The sequence below is a fragment of the Notechis scutatus genome, chromosome 4 (genome assembly GCF_049901735.1).
Source record: "Notechis scutatus isolate UNSWTSFEM ecotype Mainland chromosome 4, rNotScu1.2, whole genome shotgun sequence".
Classification (NCBI taxonomy): domain Eukaryota; kingdom Metazoa; phylum Chordata; class Lepidosauria; order Squamata; family Elapidae; genus Notechis; species Notechis scutatus.
The window spans coordinates 66,965,197-66,985,570 of record NC_142012.1 but is presented as its reverse complement, the minus strand read 5'-3'; the positions used below and the strand labels follow the sequence as shown (position 1 = coordinate 66,985,570).

Below are 20,374 nucleotides of genomic sequence, written 5' to 3'. Positions count from 1 at the left end.
TTTAATTAATTTCCTCAGTGAATATTAGGGATGCATTCTTATTGGGCATGAATCCTGTCATAATGTAAAATGGACAACTTAGGACGGTTTTTCACTTTCTTAAGGGCCAACCCTAATGCTTTAACAAACCTGTTCCTAATTCCTAAAAAATATTTTCAACTTAAAGAAAATACCTAACTTTGCTCATTGGTGTGGAAATCAGAGTCCATTTTTCTTAGATATATTTTAAGAACATAAAGGAACCTTAACTGCCCAATGATCTATGTGGTTTTTGCATTCCTTTTTGCATAAGGAAGAGGGAAATGCACGGTTAAGAAATATGAAATATAAATAAATAAGTAATAGAAAAATTATGAAATATCAACAAAGTATCACTAAGCAAAATAGATATAAAGTCAACAAGTCATGCCTATTGTACAGCATTTTTTCTGCAATTGATACTGATGTCTCATTAAGCAGTATCCAGTCAACAAAATCTTACACCATGATGAATTTGTGTTAACCATTAAAAATGCAAGACTGTTATATCTGTAGGAGATAATTGAAGATATAGAATAAAATATTATATTGTCCTACAGAAGAACAAAATGCCAAGAATAAGAAGTTCTGAAAAAAAGCATTTTGAAGCAAATTCAATTAATGATATGGTGGACTGCGCAACATTTAAAGTGCATATATTTTTAAGAAAATAGTATAAGTTAAATAACAAGAAGGATAATATTGCCAGTGCGTGCATCAAAAATCAGGGAAGTGAGGATATGAAGTATCACATGAAAATTTGTCATACATATTCATTAAAACATGCAGACATATTATACCTGTCATAAACTACTACATATTACTCAACAGATAAAGATAATAAATGTAACAGAAACAAGGTGATTTGAAGCAGTCTCCATTCATGTGAAATGCAAATTTCATTATAGAGTAAAAGCAAGAAGAAAGCCTCTTCAGAAGTCTTTTGTAACATATTAGAAACAAGAAATCAAAGGACCTTTCATAACAAAATATTTGAAAAGGCACGTGTGCTATATGTTTCTATCTAAAAGTTCCATAATATAAAGAAATTAGTATAAAAATCTCAAAATTATGAAATGTTAACTTTATATCATATGAAAAATAAAGTGCAGTAAATAACTATCTCTACTAAGATCTTGAGTAATTAATAATAAGGAAAATCCTTTTACTTGAACACAAGAGGTTACTTAACAGGGAGTATTTGAATACGTATGGCATGCTGTCATTGAAATAAAAATTCTGCCTTTGAAAGAAGCCTACTCAAAATGCAGGAATAAAGAATGGGTACTGTGGTATTTAGATGGATTTTAATTCAGTGCAAAAATGACACTTAAGAACAAACAGGAAGCTGATAGAATTTACATATGCTGGGGAACTTGGATTGAAGAAAGAGAAATGAGTTGAGTGAAAGATGTTCATCAATAATGTTTAAAGCAACTAGAAAATGTTTTCCTAACAGTAGAGGCAGATCAGTGATTAGATTAGTTTAGAAAAATGTTAAATACCATTCACCTGAAAAGTATACCAAATATCATGTCTACTGAAACCACAATCCTATCAAAGTTTGCAAATTAAGACTGACTTCATATAGATAACCAGTTCATGCATTTTTCCTGACTGTTAATGGTGGGTAAAACATTTGTATGAGTGACCTCTATCGATAGCTAAAGATTGTATGGTGGCTTGGAAACATTTGTTGTGCCCTGTTGTAGAATCTTACATAAACTGTCTTTGAATCTTTGAAAGTACATTAAAAGTTTTCTAAGAATACTTTTCATTCTATATCTCATTTCAGATTATTGCTGTGCTAAGCAAACTGTGTATTCTTGTTATAACAGCTACTTGGTGGTCTGTATTTGAATATATTCAGAATTAAATAGCAAAGCAAGCAGGCTTCTCAAAGTGTCTTTTATTGAAATGAGACATTAGAGATAGTTCATCAAAGATGAATATATTTCTTCGGGATATCTGATATCCATGCTGTCTTGGGTACCATAATTTGAAAGGATCCAACTGACTTAAGTCTATTGCTTATCCAATTATAAAGGATAAAAACTGCAAATGTGAACAAGGTCACTGTAAAAATGAGATCTGTGTGTACTATCCCCTTAAATTTCTTGGCTTACAAAAATGACTGTGGCTGAATCTATGAATATAACTTGTAGTATCTTTTTTTTATGTCAAGATAAACTATATCATGACTAAAAGCAGTGGACATGATGCTTAAAATTTATCCATGAACTCCATTATATCAAGTTAGATTTTAGAGCATCAGATAACATTTCAGATCTAGCACTCTGAGAATAATGCTGATTATTTAGTTCCATTTACATATGGCTTTAGGCTTGGTTAAGGGTTACAGTGATAATCTCTGGTAGGATTTGCCAGGGAGAGTATATTCCTATTACTTTTGCAGAATCTTTTCACAGCTTTGATAATACCTCTGCTTTTGTTATGCTAGTGGAGTATGAGGCTGGGATGGAATTTAGAACCATTATTTTATAGTGATATTGGTTATTTTTCAAAGGGTGATTTGAGATATTGGTGTCAAAGTACTTCTGCCTGAACCATGGTCATTAATCTGTGGGATCTCAAAGAGTTCTACCTTGTCCCAAAACAAATTAAATAGATATTTCAGAATCCTTGGAGAAAGATTATATAGATCCAGAGATAATATAAATAAATACCAATAGTTTTCTAAGAATAATTTGGATAACAATTCTGGGAACAAGAAAAACTGATTGTGTCTTTCCTGGACTTAAAGCAAATAGAATAGGCATCAAAATAACACAAAATTACATAGAAACTTACCTACATAAATGCACAGAAACAGTGAGCGGCTTTTGCTTTGTTCAAGAAAAAGACAAAAATAGTTCTATAATTGCCGACAGTGTCAGAAATTCTTTTAAACAAAATATAAGTTTAGTGAGAATGAGAGTCAGAGAGAACAGGAGAGAGATATTATCTTTCTGCCATCCCATAATTCAATTATTCCCTTTTCAGTACAACTTTTGTTGCTGCTGGAATTAAACAGGGAGATATATGTTTATATGTTTATATGTGTTTTTTAGAGTGCCACAGAAATATCAGGACAAGATGGATTATACCCCAAGGTTCTGAAGGAAAATGGCAGACGTGATCTCAGAATGACTGAACTATATGTTTCAAAGGTCTGGATACAGAAAACTGCCAGACGACTGGAAAAGAACGGATTTAGTTCCCATTTTCAAGAGAGAAAAAAATAGATCCAGGAAGCTACAGACCTATCAGACTGACCTCAATTTTTGGGAAGATTCTGGAAAAGATAATCAAGCAACGAATTAGCAAACATCTAGAGGCAAACAAAGAAATAACCAAAAGCCAACATGGTTTTGTCAAAAACAGATCATGCCAAACAAATCTTTGACAAAATTAGTGGAGCAGAGGAATGCTGTGGGTGTAATTTACTTGGACTTTAGTAAGGCATTTGATAAAGTAGACCATACTTCTTGATACAATGGAAAAATGTTAGACAGCATCACCACCAGGTGGATTCATAACTGGCTGATCAACTGTACTCAGCATATAGTCCTCAATGGAACTGCATCTACATGAAGGAGGCTCTGTTTTACAAGGCTCTGTTTTACGTACAGTAGTACTCTTCAACATCTTCATCAATGATTTGGCTAAGGGATTAGATAGGGAACGCATCAAATTTTCAGATAACACCAAGCTGGCAGGAATAGCCAACACTCCAGAAGATACAGAAAGATCTTCTGTATCAGACTTGAACATTGGGCGCTATCTAACAAAATGTAATTAAATGGTGAAAAAAGTAAGATTCTCCATTTAGACATGAAAAATAAAATGCACAAGTGTAGTACACTCAGTAGTAGTAATTGTGAGAGTCTTGGAGTCCTAGTGGACAATAATTTAAATCTGAGCCAGCAGTGTGCTACAGCTTCCAGAAAAGCCAACACAGTTCTAGGCTGCATTAACAGAAGGATAGAATCAAGGTCACATGAAGTGTGACCACACCACTTTATAATGCCTTGGTAAGGCCACACTTGGAATACTGTATCGGTTTTGGTTGCCATGATGTAAAAAAGATGTTCAGACTCTAGAAAGAGTGCAGAAAAGAGCAACAAAGATGGTTAGGGGATTTTAGGCTAAAACATATGAAGAATGATTGCTGGAATTGGATATGTCTAGTTTAATGAAAAGAAGGACTAGGGTGACACACTAGCAGTGCTCTGATATCTCAGGGGCTGCCACAAAGAAGAGGGAGTCAAGCTATTCTCCAAAGCACCTGAAGGCAGGACAAGAAGCAATGGATGGAAACTAACTGAGGAGAGAAAAAGTCCCCTTTGCTAAACAGGGTGTGGGCGTGGCCAGGGTGTGATGTATCCGGCCTGCAGCCTTGAGTTTGACAGCCCTGATCTGTCTCTGTCTCTGTCTCTGTCTCCATACTTACCTACCTACAGTATCTATCTATCATCTATCAATCTATCTTACACACACACACACACACACACACACACGTTAGATAGATAGATAGATAGATAGATAGATAGATAGATAGATAGATAGATAGATAGATAGATATATATATATATATATATATATATATATATATATATATATATATATATATATATATATTCTGAGGTTCTCGTGGGTATTTGTATGTGGATCTTTGGTTATTCGGTTTTCTCCCGCGTAAGATTCAAAGTATCTAGGCAACGTTTCGATGAAGTCTCATTCATCATCTTCAGGCTTGCTTCTTCGGCTCTGTGCTTCTCAGAGTGATGTGAGCTTTCAGCTGCTTCTTCCTTCTAACTGCCAGTGGGGATGTGACTTGACTGGGTGGGGGCTTGGCTGCGTTCGATTGGGTGGGGTGTGTTCTCATTGGTTGGAGGCTTGGCTGTGTTCTGATTGGTTGGGGGCTGGCCGTGTTCTGATTGGCTGGAGGCGTGCTCTGTTCAGGTGGGGCTTGCCCGTGCTCAGGCTAGTCCCAGCTGCTGGGGGATTTGAGCTGGTGAGCTGGGATCTTCCTGTTTGGCTTTGAGTTCGTGGTCGTGCCACATCTTCATGGTGGGGGTCAGTTCGCTTCATGTATGGCTCAGATGGGTTTGAAGTGGGTAGACTTCATCGAAACGTTGCCTAGATACTTTGAATCTTACGCGGGAGAAAACCCGAATAACAAAGATCCATATATATATATATATATATATATATATATATATATATATATATATATATATATATATATATATATATATATATATATATGGATATATATATATATATATATATATATATATATATATATAGAGAGAGAGAGAGAGAGAGAGAGAGAGAGAGAGAGAGAGAGAGAGAACAATGTTTAGTAGATGCAAAGAGTGAATTACCCAGATGAACATGGATAGATATTTGCTTGCTTGCTTTGTCTACTTATATATACACCCATATATACACCCATACTCCCATTGGATTCTTTCTCAATTTGCAGCCTTCATTTCCTGGCTATAAGTCTCTCCATTTTCCTTGCCTCCTGCCTTAGGCCATTACAATAAAAAAAAACAACAATTTTAAAATAAAGAAAAAAGAAAAGGAAAAGCTCCACTATTTTCCTGCTTCACAAGAAGATTAAATGTTCAGTGTCCTATTAAATAAAGCACTGACCTATTAGATTAATGGAGTGGCAAGGCTAGGCAAACAAAGCAAAACTGAGCGAAGCAAAACCACGCTCCAAAATCATAGCCAATGTGTCAATAAAGAAATGCCTATAGAAAGCAACAGTCATGACTGAAAAAGATAGGAGGTTGTCTGTCACTAGCCAAATGCGCTAGCCAACTGGAGTAGAAGCATAGCCTACAACAGAATGAAGCATGGCAGATAGAACACATAGCATCACTTGTCTTGGCAGTAGTGGAAACTGCTACTTGATGAGAAGCAAGCTGGGGAGAGCTTGAGAAAAATGTCTTGCACTCATGACCTCCAGAATCAGAAAGTGGCCAGTAAGATTTATGGGTTAAACCCTCAATGAAATTTATATGCCAATAGTCCTGCATAGGAGTGGAGTACATGTCATACTTAATGACAGCTATGAACAGAATTTAAATCGCAATTACAGAGATAAAGCAAAATTTAAAAATAAAAAGGGATGCAGAAAGAGAAAGGCTTGATTTCATTCAGCTACAAGAAATAATGTAAACAGACTGAACCATAAATAAAATAAATTAGGACTATCTTCTCTATTCAAAGGGATGTGTTAAAGTTGGAATAATGAAACACATATAAGCAATTGAAGTCCAAAGCCTAATTTTGACTAGAGAATGTAATACATCTTCACTTCATATCTCTAAATCAATCTAAAATCCCTGCAAAAGTTCATTTCCTTTTTGTCTGTGTTGCCCACTCTTTCATCTGGTGCAGTAAAGCAAAACAAAAATAAATCATCTTTCTATAAGACACAAGTGTTCTAGATTGCATTCTTCATCAACTATTGCCTGCCTTTCTTTTTTTTTATCATTTATCCTGATATGATTAGTATAATTATTTCACTGATGTCATGCATGTGGCTTTTGTCATGCGATGCAAAGTCAGCTATCACTGCTAAACAAATGTACCGTAATTTGTAATATATGCGGAGCTCCAAAGCAAGCGCTAGAGTTATAAATAGTTGCATCAGAGCAGAGACTTTGTAAGTGCTGAAATTGCCTTTGAAAGCGCCACAAATGAATAGGTAAAGTACTGCACAAACCACTGTACAGCGCATTCTCTGAATAAATTCATTTGAAGTTCCGCATCTCTGTTCCCCAATCCAATTTAGAAGCCCAGTTCTCCTCAGTGGACTTATCCAATTACTTGCTGTTCCCTTGGGCTTTAATTTCTATTTAAGCAAAAAAATAAAGAGATGACTTCACCACAGCTATGTGCACAAAAGTTCAAAGCTGGAACTGTATTAGGTGTCAAAATTTAGGAGGGTATTTAATTTGTAACGGAGCTGCAACAAAAGCCACAACTACATGCAAAATAAAAATTAGTTACACTTTTAGATAGCTTCCCAAACTGTAACTAGGACATTCACAAAATCCAGTTTAACTTGTCTGATCAACTATACTAGTTGGATCAACATTACTCTTTGTTCAAGATTAAAAACTCTAAAGTAGATTGTATCTTAATTTATAGGTATGCACTGAAATAATTTATTCAGCTCTCTACTTTTTAATATTTTTTCTAGCAACCACTACATGAATAAACAGTTAAAAATAAAATAATGTACACCAGACTGCACTCCAATGGTTACTTACTAATGAATAAACTCTGCTGAAACCACGAGGATTAAGCCATTCTGTAAATTAAATTGTTTATTTTAATGGGAACAAATTTTGAAAAAAAATTTCAGGGGATCTTTGATGATACGAATCTGACTAGCAATTGTTTTTTCCTGAAGGAATAATTTACCATATGGTTGAATAGCAATCCAACACTTTTGGAGAAAGGGTAAGTCACAAGAAGGCATTGACTACAGTCTGTGTCCAAATCCTGATTCTCTGTACAACCCAGGAAGGAAAGGGATCGAGTATATTAATGGCAAGGCAGAAATCAAATCTAGAATCATAAAAGACTATTTGTAACTTGATCCTAAATTTGTGAGATAAACTAATATGAATGAAATCTGATGAGGGACCACTTGGGTGGGAAGGTAACAGCATTCCGTGCACCTTCGGCATTTAGTGGCCACATGACCACAGAGACATCTTTGGGCAATGCTGGCTCTTCAGCTTTGTAACGGAGATGAGCGCTGCCCCCTAGAGCTCGAAACGACTAGCATGTATGTGCGAAGGGAACCTTTACCTTTACCTTATTAGCAAGCAAAATTGTGGGTTCATCATCCTGTTAAATTTCTTTAAAATAAAGATTTAAAAAAAAAACAAATAGAAACCACAGTTCTCAATGCCATTCATGCCATGGACTTTCTGATTCTGAACTGAAGAGGAGACCTAATAGACTCACTGGGAGGAAGTCAATAAACTGTTAGACACCTGAACATAATGCCCCAGACCCCATAGAGTTAGCTACCAATTCAGGGAATAAAGAGTCAGGTCTTGAATTTGGGAGTACTTAAAATGAACTATCAACTAAAAAGACTTAGTAATAGAAACCAGCATGGCTCCTTGACAGGAAACAGTGCCAAATACTCTAATTAGGAAAGGCATCATACTATTTAAAAATATCTCTTATGTTCTGTCTTTTTGTTGGAAACAATTCTCCATATGTGTTTCTATTTCATTCCTAATTTTTCTCCAGGAGTTGATGGCTCCAATTAATCCCATGGTCAAAAGCAACAAGGTGCTCACAAAAATTCATCATTTGCTTTGAAGTAAAAGACAGTCCTAATGTTTAGCAAGGTGATGTTGTGAAGACTTTCATGTCAGGCATCAATTTATGTGCTACTTGAGATGACCCTGGCTTAAAAATATTTGTTACATGATGCTATAAAATTTTTCTAACTTTATGCTTTAATCATTGCTGAAAAATACAATACATTTAGAAAAACTTCCATGAATAAACTTCCATGGGTCATAGAATAAATAAATATAAAAGTTTGGTTTCATTTCATTGATAAATATACAAATATAAGAATAGTTTATAATAGCATTTAAACTAAGAGCCTCAGTGGCACAGTGGTTAGAGTGCAGTACTGCAAGCTACTTATGCTGCAACCAACTGCCTGTAATTTGGCAGATCAAATCTCACCAGGGTCAAGGTTGACTCAGCCTTTCATCCTTCCGAGGTGGGTAAAATGAGGACCCTGATTGTTGGGGGCAATATGCTGACTCTGTAAACTGCTTAGAGAAGGCTGTAAAGCACTATAAAGTGGTATATAAGTGCTATTGCTATTTAAAAACCTTGGAAGTATATATTAATGGGGAAAATGTAACAAATCAGTCAGAACAATGTTTCCACCATCCAACAACAATGTGAAAACACGGTGCTTTAGTGAGTCCTTACTCTTATGGGTGAGAGTAATGGTGATACTTGGTGAAATAACTTTCAGCAACATTTTTATTTATTTATTTATATTTCATACATCTTAACTGCCCATCTCCCATAGAGAGGGACTCTGGATGATGTTATCACAGAGGATAGCCCAGAATTCTGCATACAATTGTACAGGCAGCTATCTGATGTGCTTATTGAAATAGCCTGGAAAGGATGTGCCAAAAGCAGAGTCTGTTCGTCTGTATGCTGAATGACTTTTAATTTCAACAGAAGATGGATTATATGTGTATATCTTGGCCTACTAGGCAGTTCCATAGCTATTTCCAGATGCTCATACAAAAAGATCTATTGTTTTCATCATGTCAATGCAAAGCTCCAGATCCAATATAGTTAACAAAAGTATGATATGACTAGAATGCTCTAATTTTAATATCTACATATACATTTGATTTTATAAAAAAGATTTATAAAAGATTATAAGAATTTTAGACCAATTGAGAAAGAATGAGATTTTTTTTTCTTAGCTACTATGCAAGGTACTATGGCGGAAAGGTTTATTGTATTTATTATTTTATTTTGCTTTGTTTTGTTATAGTTATTAAATTTTTATGCCCATCCCCTCTATTAGGTGACTCTGGGTGGCTTAGATGGTAGATATGTTAAAACTTGATCCTAAATGTCTGAGATACAATAATATGAATGAAATCTGAGGAACAAGTGTTAAAATTTTCCCACCCATTGCCTATGAGCAAGAAACTATGGGTTCATCATCCTGTTATTTCATAGGCATTTCTCATGCAAAAAATACTATTGTATTGGCAATGCAAGTCATGAAAGTCAGGTAACTGTTTAGGTAAGTTTCTCCCTTAACATGATTTTTCCACTCCCACCTATAGAAAATGGGGAACCATATAGTAGAAAGACAAAACTCACATAGAAAATGTAAAAAAACAAACAAACCCCAAACCCCGATACTGCTTAACGTGTCCTTAAACTTTAAGGACTCATTACTTGAATTTGAATCAGGCCCACATGTTGATTTAACAAATGTGATTACTCTACGTAGTTAGAATGGCAAATTTTTAATTATAATTCTATTAGGAAGGTCAATAGATTATCCTTAATCACTTACGTTGATGTCTTCTAAATCTAAACTCTTCAGAGCGACATTGTTCCGCTTCCAGATGATTGGAGGTCTCAAGGTGCCCTGAATGGCACAAATTAGAACTGCACTTTGTCCAACTATCGCAGCCGTAATGCTTACTTTTTGGTCTTCTGGCAGGGTCAGTTGTATTACTTCTGTAAAAGATATGTTGCATTTAATGCCAATTTGCACATAGAAGGTCTACACCTAAAGCAATATCCAGTGTGTAGCTCTATCTCACCTTATGTTTAGTTAAGCACCACATCTGGGTTGTAAAAATAACTAATGGCAGCAAGATAATAAAAACAAATAGCATGTAGCAAATAGCCTTCTAGCAGCTGAATGTTTTTTTTTCTGGAATCCAGAATTTTATCCCTAGCTTAGTCCCAAGATGCAAGAGAAGCTTAAAGAGAAAATGATAATTTAGGATAAAAATTACAGAGATGTAAGGTCCTAGAGATTTGTACTCCTGTGACTTTTGTACACTTTCTGATTACACTCACTTATTTCCACAAGAAAGGCAGACCTATGGACAACAAATTGGCTGCAATCCACAAGAATACATTGAGCTCTAAAACTATCAACATTACGCTATACTTATTTCTGTAATCTAATGCTTTTATTTTGTTAATGTTTGAAGGGGTAAAATATACTCAAACCAAAAGCTCCAAAATCAGCCTCCTTAATAGCTTGCTTAGGCATTTGCAGATGCTAGCTCACAACTGATCTTAAATCAGAACTTGTAACTTCTATTTTATCAGTATAACCCAGAAATTTTAACCCATATTATGATTTAACAATATTGCTAATCAGCATTTATTATACTAATGCCCGCTTTTACCATCTTTCCTTGGGTAGAACCTTGTGGTTTGTCCCCAGCACTGTTCAAGTATGGACTGTATAGTCTTCGTTTGTATATTGTGTCATGGGGAATTTTTTTAAATCTATTTTATCACAAGATATTTTGAAATCAATGTTAAACGAAACTCTACGAAGAATGGAGATTGTCACAGAAATTATAATTACAATGAAAATGTGTTCAATTTTTAGCTATTTTAGAATTTAAGCAATGCGTATAATCTCTCACCCAACCTTTTAATTTGTAGTGATTGTTTCATCCACATTCTTGATATTATTTCCACATTGATTTCTTCATGTTTTACTACTTTCCCCTCATTGATAATAATGCTGGGACTTTTGTCTTGACCAAGCTCCATTATGGAAGCGTTGATTGTTGAGTGGTGGTTCTACTGAGTTGTCTCAAATATATATGGGAAATGCATGCTCACAAGCATATCGTTATTATTACTATTACTGTTATATAACAATAAAATGCACTAATGATTATTCAGTATTAAAAACTATATATGTTTTCTTTTTATGACCCTTAAATCTCTTTTTATCGGGGTGGTGTTCACATGACTGAATGGAGCTGAGCATTACTGACCAGATGTCCTTCCTGGTGCCTACAGTTTGCAACAGATATTTTCTCTTTGCATCTCTGTTAGAGAAACATCTGTCACTGCCTAGGATTGAACTTTTAACCTTCCAAGTAGGAGGCCAGCACCTTCCCCTCCAGGCCACTGTGCCGCTATTAAAAACTACATGAAGCTTTAAAAATTATCTACCTCTGGACGTTTAAACTGATACCTGAATACACACACACAAAACAAATATCCATATAGGAATTAATACATTCCTTAAAATCAAGAAAGTCAGTTTCTATCTGTTTACATGATATCAGGCTTGTTAAAGCCAACATCCTTTACAATGTTTAATAAATTATCAGGAAATTCGTACATCTCTGTCATAAGACTGCTGTATAGGATCTACAATAAATATACATGCACAGTAACATGAATTCCTCAAGGTTGCAGGAAAAAACAGCATGAAAGTTTTAGGGTTGCTTCAGTTAACAATTTGCTGAAAAAAATATAAATGCAATATGGAATATGTGTTTTGGAAAAGACAAAACGAGAACAAAAGCGATTATAACAATTTTTTTCTACATATTGCATTTCAATTATTAAACTATTAAAAGAAGAATATATTCTACAGATATATAATGACTTAAATTTAAAATTGTACATTTTTTTCTATCCTATTCAGCTCACTTATTTATTCACCTTTTTTCAATACCCCTTTGTGTCTCAACTGGCAAACATTATCCAGATTGAAGCTGACTAAATAGAATTAAGACTACATTAAGCCTGAATGCATTTAGTTTGCCAATTTAGAATGTAATTTAAAAGCTATCACCTCCTCCAATGATATAGAAACAGTCCTTTGCATATAATCTACAGCAAGGTTCAAACACTTAATGAAAGACCTGAAATAATCATAACAATAAACCCATAGAGTATTGTGATAGGATAGCTGTTATTTTTCATTCTGTAGTTTTAGTATCATTTTCTATATTGTGAGAAAGGTAATTATTATATGTGATCTGTCTTCTCTTTTATTGCTCCCTTTTAGTCCACATTTTGTTCAATTGAAATTTAACACTTTTAAACATATGTAATATAAAACAATGAGTGGAACCCAAACCCAGATCAGGTAATTTAGAAAAGAAAATAACCTGTCTTAAAATGTAATTTTAAAACGGCAATTCAGAATAATGCTATATTTGGAACAAAAACAGGTTTGAAAATATTACCTGCATGCCTATCCTAGATATTGCTGGTCTTTCAAAATGTGAGCTTTACTATAATACAGCTAGTTTGGAATCTTGTGACCAATTCTGAAGTACCGGTAGAGGAAATTTTGAGTAGTTTGGATCTTTCCCTTGCCATGCCCACCAAGCCACGCCCACAGAACTGGTAGTAAAAAAAAAATTGGATCCCACCACTGATCAACATAATATTAAGCAAGCATGGGGATTCAAAAGTATAACTATAGTTTATCTATAGTATCTGTGTGCAAATGTCTGTAATGTAAAGAAGAAAATATACAAAACAAGACGTCTTAAAAAATCAATGGATCAATAAATCTTATTATACATTGGGCTTAAAATGGAAACAAAAGCAAAACTAACATTCATGTTTCTTTCAGTCAGCTAGTTTAAGAGGGCTGATAAAAATATACTTTTTTATTTAAGGACAAAACAGAATAAAACCACAAAGAATCCATTGTGCTCCTTCCCAGATCAGGAAGTTTTCTAGGTAGTGATGGCCTCTTCATCTTTTGGTCAACTATTGCAATGTGCTTTACACAGACTGCCACTGAAACATCCTCAACTGGTCCAAACTACAGTGCTCTAACCATGATCTAACCAGTGCTTTGGTATACCACATAATACTGTTACTTTATGAGTTGCATTGATTTCCAGTAAACTTCCAAATGAGATCCAATGTGCTGATTATTTATTATAAAGCCCTCATAGTACAGGACCCAAATGCCATAGAACTACCTGTCTACAATTGATTCTTCTTGGCTAGTAAAAGCCAACAGAGATATAGGTACTGTTTCCCTTTGATCAAACAGTATCATCTTTTGATACCCAGAAAGCAAGCGGTCATAGCACCTGCCTTTAGAAATGAGATATCCCCTTATAGACCATTTGGTTTCCATTCTATTGGCATTCTAGAAGGACTAAAAACCTAGCTATTTTCTAAAGCACTGGGACGGTGGATTTTAAATATATTTATCATATACCTTTATGTTCTGATATAATCTGGAATTGCTATTTTATTTTGATTATTGTATTTCTACTAATTTTATTCTACATGTGTTGCTTTTACTTCCCAGAGTCAGCAAGGAGTTGGTGGCATTGAAGTCAAAGCAAACAAATCTTGTTTGAATGAATTACTATATACATAATTATAACTCTAACTTTCAGTGCTCCAAGGAAGAAACTTTAGTTGGTAGATATTCAAAACAGTACTATGGCATTAACATTGATTACAGAAAAGGAAGATTGTTCACACTTTTCTTTTTTTTTTATATTCTCTTAATGCTCTTCCACTGTGTATAGCTAACTTTTTATAACTGTTTATAACCGCCCTTAGAAAAGTATTAGCAATACAGTATATAAGAACCACAAATTTTTATTCCTCCTTAAATGCTTCCCCTTCCCCCCATTATTGAAAATATCATTTTATAAGGCAGAGACCTTGAACACCAAAGATTACATTTCAAAATGTAATTCCCCAGTAGCGATAAGTGACTTACAAGAAACAGTAATACGAAACCATCCAAGATAAATCAGTATTTGTTAATAGATAAGCAATCCCATGAATCCAAAACCTACTTCTGCTTTCTCAAACAGGAAAAAAAAGACAGTCTAAGCTTAACAGCAAATAATGAAAACAAGTCCAGTGGGAAAAAAAAGATGCATAAACTTGTGTCCTGCTGTTTCTGGATATATGGGGTTGGGTAGATTCATTCTTATTCTATTTGATGGGAATTACTTCCCCAAAGTATTTTTTTTTCAATCGAGAATAAAAAATTTGTGAAATTATCAGTGAATGGATGCACTGTTATTGCACTTACTTCACTTATAAAGATGACTAAGGAGTGTATGGGAGCTTTCTTTTCCTGAAGGAGCCTCCCTCTCTCTTTAATGATATGCAGCTTCCCAGCCCTCAATTCAATCCCCAAAGGAAGATATTATAACTTTGGGCCTTTTGAAATAAAAAAATACGGAAGCCTGCAGAGTAATGGAGATGGGAAAAGAAGACAAGAAAAGCAGCACTTTAGATGTATTGCTAAAAAGATGCTTTGAAGAAGGTATGTACAAGCTGCCATGTTGACACCTCTTCCAAAAATCAATCAATCAATTAAACCCTCAATCTATTTGACAGCCAGAGAATCCTCAGAAAATATGCACTGGAATTACCAGCTTTGGATTCGAAGCACCATTTTAGCTTTGGATTCAAAGTACTTCACATTCCTATATTTGAAAAATGACACTTTCCACACAAGGAAATACAGCTTCAGAAAACTGAAGGCCAGACATTGGCATGATAATAATACACAAGTATTGTAGAGTTCTTGATATTCCACAGTTCAAACTACACATTCTCTTCTATTAGATATAAATGTCTTTGTACATATAGCCACTTTATCTGACCACCATTAATTATAAAGTTGACTCTTATAAAATGACATAATACATAAAAACTACATTAACCTTAAAGAAAAAAGAGGATCCTGAACTTAAAATGTCAATCCCTGTTAGAATGTTTACAAAAATCTAAGACAGCTACTTCATTTTAGGGATGGAAAACATTCCTTTCACTGTATTATTAATTCTGTATATATTTTTTCATATACAAGTGTATTATCTTCATATTTAGAGGGCCTTGAACACTGCCATATATAACTTCAAGAGCAACTGTTGTTTCCTATGCACAAGGCCAAATAGGTATTTATTTTTGGTTAAAACACTGGTTCTGTTTGGATAAATAGACTGAATCAACAAGCAACATTGATTCCAGTCAGATACCGCAGCTCCTTTTTCAAAAAAGTCTGATAAAAAAGTGAACTAATACAGAGGAGGCAAAGAGGTAAGATAACATGGTTTCAAATCCAACCTATACTGAAGTAAGTGTTTCCTTTTTATTTCCCTTGACAGCAAGATATGCATTTTTATCAGAGAAGCCATAAACAGGCAACCCGCAGCATTCCTGGTGCAAAAAAATGGAAGTGAAAAGTTAGATATTTCTCCTTGATATAAGTAGAAAATGTGCTGGTCTTCTCAAAATTCAATGTTTCAGCCTTCTGACACTTAAGTCAGGCTACCTTCTTATTACAGTTGGTTGTCCAGCTTTACCTGCCAAAGTCCTATAACATTATTCAGACAAATAATTGAAAATAGTATTCTGAAGATACTGCTAGTGACTCTTCTCTTCCCATCCCTCCTCTTCCAATACACACACACACATACACATACACACACACACACACTTTTAAATAATACACTAAGAAAAAATACAATTAAGTATACAATGCTGAATGATTTTTTTTGAACCATATTATGGAAGAGTACAGTGGAACCTCGGGTCACAAATGCTTCTAACCACGACCAAATCGAGTGCCAAGCAAAAAATCCACAAAATGCTTGACTCTGGTTGCGAACAAATCCTCGGGTAGCGATAAACGCATTCGTGGAGATTTTACTTGCTGTGGCAATTTCGCCTTCCCTGCCAATTTTTTTGTGTGTGTGCATGTGCAGTCAGTTTAGCTTCCGGTCATGACCAAATTGGGTTGTGATCGAAGTGTTGGAACGAATTATGGTCGTGACCCAAGGTTCTACTGTATATAAATTGTCGCCATCTTTTGCATAGTCTATCTAACTGTTAGGAAGTAATATGGAGTTATACCAAATGTTGTTTCCCTCTCACCACTTCCCCAGCCCCACTCCTCTTCCCCCCACTTTTTTTCTGTTTCTTCATTAGGCTTATATGCTGACATGATTGAATCCAGATTGATATGGAAAGATTACCTCCTGTCTTCCAAATACAGTTTATAAATTGTCTGGCAAAAATATTATCAATTCTTTACGCAGCATTTTTTCATTTGTTTCCTTAAGAGCTGCTAATAAAGCTAAATAGGATTTATCACAATATCTTCATTAGTCATTTTCCTTTTTCAGTGAAAGCTTTTTTCCCAAAGGCTTTACTTTAGCACAAATTTACCACCACAGCTCTAACTTTACCTATATTCAAATTTACCTATAACTTTATCTTTAACTTTACCTATAGTATATTCAAATTATTCAGTTTGATCTGAACTCAATTTGAAAGATATTCTGAAGTTAGAGCAACAAATATATTATTCAACTGTCTTCATTATAATGTCATTGTAAGCTGGAAATGTTATTTTTATTTCAATATTTTTTTTATTCTGATATAGTTTTAACTATTTCTATAAATTAAGCTTTTCTATAATATTCCTAATAAATGGTTTATATTTTAAAGATATAGCTTTATCAGATTTTTAGTATCATAATTGAAGCATTTTCTGCTATATATTTCCTTAGTATATTTATGAGATGGAAAGATTTCATTTCCAATGTGCAATATTCCTTCTGATGTTTTTTATCTTAAATGACTAGAAAGAAGATGAAATAGCACACCGCAGAATTAAAAACAAAACAAACACACTGAAAAGGAGACCGCTCAAAAAGAATAACAGTAATTAAAAATTGTGAGTTTCAAACTTGCACTATTGTGAAATTCATGATAAAAGGCAGCTGAAAAAAAATACTAAAGAGTGTTATGAACACTAACTTAGTTGACAGGTTTTTCTTTCTCTGAAAAAATATACAACAGACTAGATTCATTTAAAATAAACTCAAGATACATCAAGAACACTTGATATAAAACTATATAGAAACGTTTATTTTGGAGATAGACCCAAAAAACTGCCTTGATATCATTTGGATAGTGAGTGGAGTATTAATAGAAGGTGGTCTTGTTCATATCTACTTTCCAGATATGGTTACTTGCCTCTTCTAGGCAACCACACAGTTGGGATAAGCCCTACTTAACTTGCTTCAGAAAGAAAATAAACAATAAAGAGGAGTTGCATGTTTCTCATTACACCCTAATCTTTTAATAAACTACTCATAGTTATTGGAATGAGTGTATATGTATGTATATATTACTATATGTTTTAGATAGGTGTTAGACTAGGTTTTTTATTATTATTATTATTTTAATTATTTTAATTTTTAAATATTCTGTAGTGTGATTGTGATGTGGTGTTTGGGACACTCTGCTGGATTAGCTTTCAAATTTCATTGTATTTGTAGAATGCAATGACAATAAAGGTATTCTATTCTACTCTATCGTTATTGAAATGAGTGTATATAATGCCATAAGCCAACAAACACACAAACAAACAAGGGAAATGGTAGATGTGTTTTTAACCTGCTTATTGTTGAACATGAAATATGCTAAACGTCTACATACAATAGTTTATTAAACAATATTATCAGGATTTATTGGTAAATCACGTATCTGAATTAAATTAGGAATTATTCTGAAATACAAATTACAGAATTTGTACCGAAATTACAGAAATTATAGAGTTTTAACAGAAGCATGTTCAGGCTGCATTTTACAGACAAACGGTTTATGATAAAGCAGCACTGCTTTCAGCAACATGAAGGTTAAAATCTTGGATCCTGTCATAAATGTAGTGCTAGAGAGAAATAAATGTGTATATGTCAAAAGCTTTCATTTCATCTAATTTCATTCAGTTTAAATATAGTGATGTGAGTTTAAGGTACAACTCTAGTTGATAAACAGACAGGATTTAGGAAGCACTGATCCAGAATCGACCAGTATACTATGTTTTAATAGAGAAATATACGAAGGCAACGCTATAACCTCGATTTACTTAAATTGTTGGTTGCCATGCAGAATTGCTTTCGATGAGATAGATGGGTAATAAAGAAATAAATGCTCTTTAATTCTAATTCTATTCCAAGTGATAAACTCTGGCCTAAGTTTCTCCTTGTGTCTACTGATTAGGTCTTGCTAATTACAATGCTGTATGAAAATAGAATAATCCAAGTTAGAAGGGATAAAGCTGTCTTCTTTATTGCAGCCATTCTAATCTGTGGAGTAGTATGTTATAACTCACCTGTTGCTTAATGTCTGTAAATTCAATTGAACCTATCATTGAATTTCATTGAATTGGTTCTTTAGCCCAAGAGAAATTCCACTCTCCTAAATTTAGTGACAGGCATTTTGCTGGACAGTAGTGTGCCTGTGATATTATCATTATCACCAAATCTCTGGTGTTTAGTGAAATTCTCTAAGGAGAAATGGCTTCAATCAATCACCCCAAGACTAAAACAATGGCTTTCTTGGGAAGACCCAGTGGCTGCATACCTCAGTGGCAAATTGGAAATAAAAATTAAGCTTTAATACCTTGATGTAATTTTTCAAGCTCCAGAGCATGGCAGAAACAAATTAGAGCCAAAGCTAATAATAATGCCATAGCAATTCTAAGTTGTTGTTTTTTCCTATAGCAAGTGAGATAGATGCATGTGTACCAGCAACAAACATTTTGAAACTAAAATTATATTCTAAATGATTGTGTTGCACATATATGGGCCTACATTGATTCAAAGGCCTTAGACTTAATTCTAAGTTTTTATGATCATTCTTCTCTGTCCCATGCTGCATTTCAAATACTTGAATCTGCATGGAATCTGGATGATTCCGGCAAAGGCAAGGATTTTTGTATTATATTCCTGTTTTCCAATGATTCACCAGCCCTATTAATTTTCCTTGTTGACATTCCAACAAGGTAGAAGGGGAAAAAAAATTGTCAGCTGACTTGTACTATTAAACTCTATCTACTGTCTGCTGCCTCTAAATTAACCCTAAAAGGACATAGAAAGAACAAATGTGACTCATCTGGCCTTGCTTGATTAGTCAATAGCTTTTTTATAGTATAGTGCTATAATCACAAAATTATAGAATAGGGGCCAGTTATTAAAACACTTGAGCTCTTGAATATAGGAATCCAAATTAAGCATTCCTGAGATAGATGGCTGTATACGCTTTCCCTGATTCTAAAAGAGAGCCCACCATCTTCTGGGAAATCAATTCCATTGTCAAAACCATTCTTTAGAAAGATTTTTTTTCCTCTCCCTAAATGGTATTTCTTAATTTCTTAAGTCATTATTCAGTGTCAGCTGGTGCTCCATTCAAAATCCAAGAAAGAAATACTTAGACTCCTTTAATCAGAGAAAAGATATCTTTTACTGGAAATCAAGTGGTAGCAACAAAAGAATTCTGAATCTGAGAAAATGGGCGCGTAAATCACATATACAAAGTAATGGCCACGTTCCCACCCCCAATAGTTCCATTGGCTCATCCAATTAAAAGTTGTGTATATCATCACGTGGGCATCTCCAGGTGGTGATGAGGCTTCTGTCAGTTGACCTTGACATAGTTTGATAAAGGGTTGCAGCTGCGTAAAGCATAGGATAGAAACCTAAGCAAGAATGTATACCCCCCACCCCCCAGTTTATACAGTTCTGGTTTGTAACACCTCCAGCTCACTTCCCATAACCATTCCCCCTTCCTCCTCCCCGTTACTTATGACAGCCGAAAGATGCAAAGCAAAGGGAGAAAATCTTGAAGGCTGACATTCAGTCTCCAGTACTCTGAGACTATAGAATTTCAGTGGGCATCCTTTCAAGATTGTAAAGTCTGCCTCAAATTATGTCTGCCTTCAGATTTCCTTTTTCAACATTTT

At 34.4% G+C, this 20,374-nt stretch overlaps 1 protein-coding gene across 6 annotated transcripts in view; it reads right to left on the bottom strand.

Moving 5' to 3' along the window:
• FSTL5 (follistatin like 5) overlaps positions 1-20,374 on the bottom strand; it is a 389,133-nt gene that overhangs the window by 101,849 nt on the left and 266,910 nt on the right. For all 6 annotated transcript variants that reach the window (XM_087963650.1, XM_026675826.2, XM_087963651.1 and 3 more), the window contains one exon: positions 10,142-10,308. In XM_087963650.1, the coding sequence (XP_087819776.1) occupies positions 10,142-10,308 (167 nt within the window). The remainder of the gene's footprint in view (positions 1-10,141; positions 10,309-20,374) is intronic.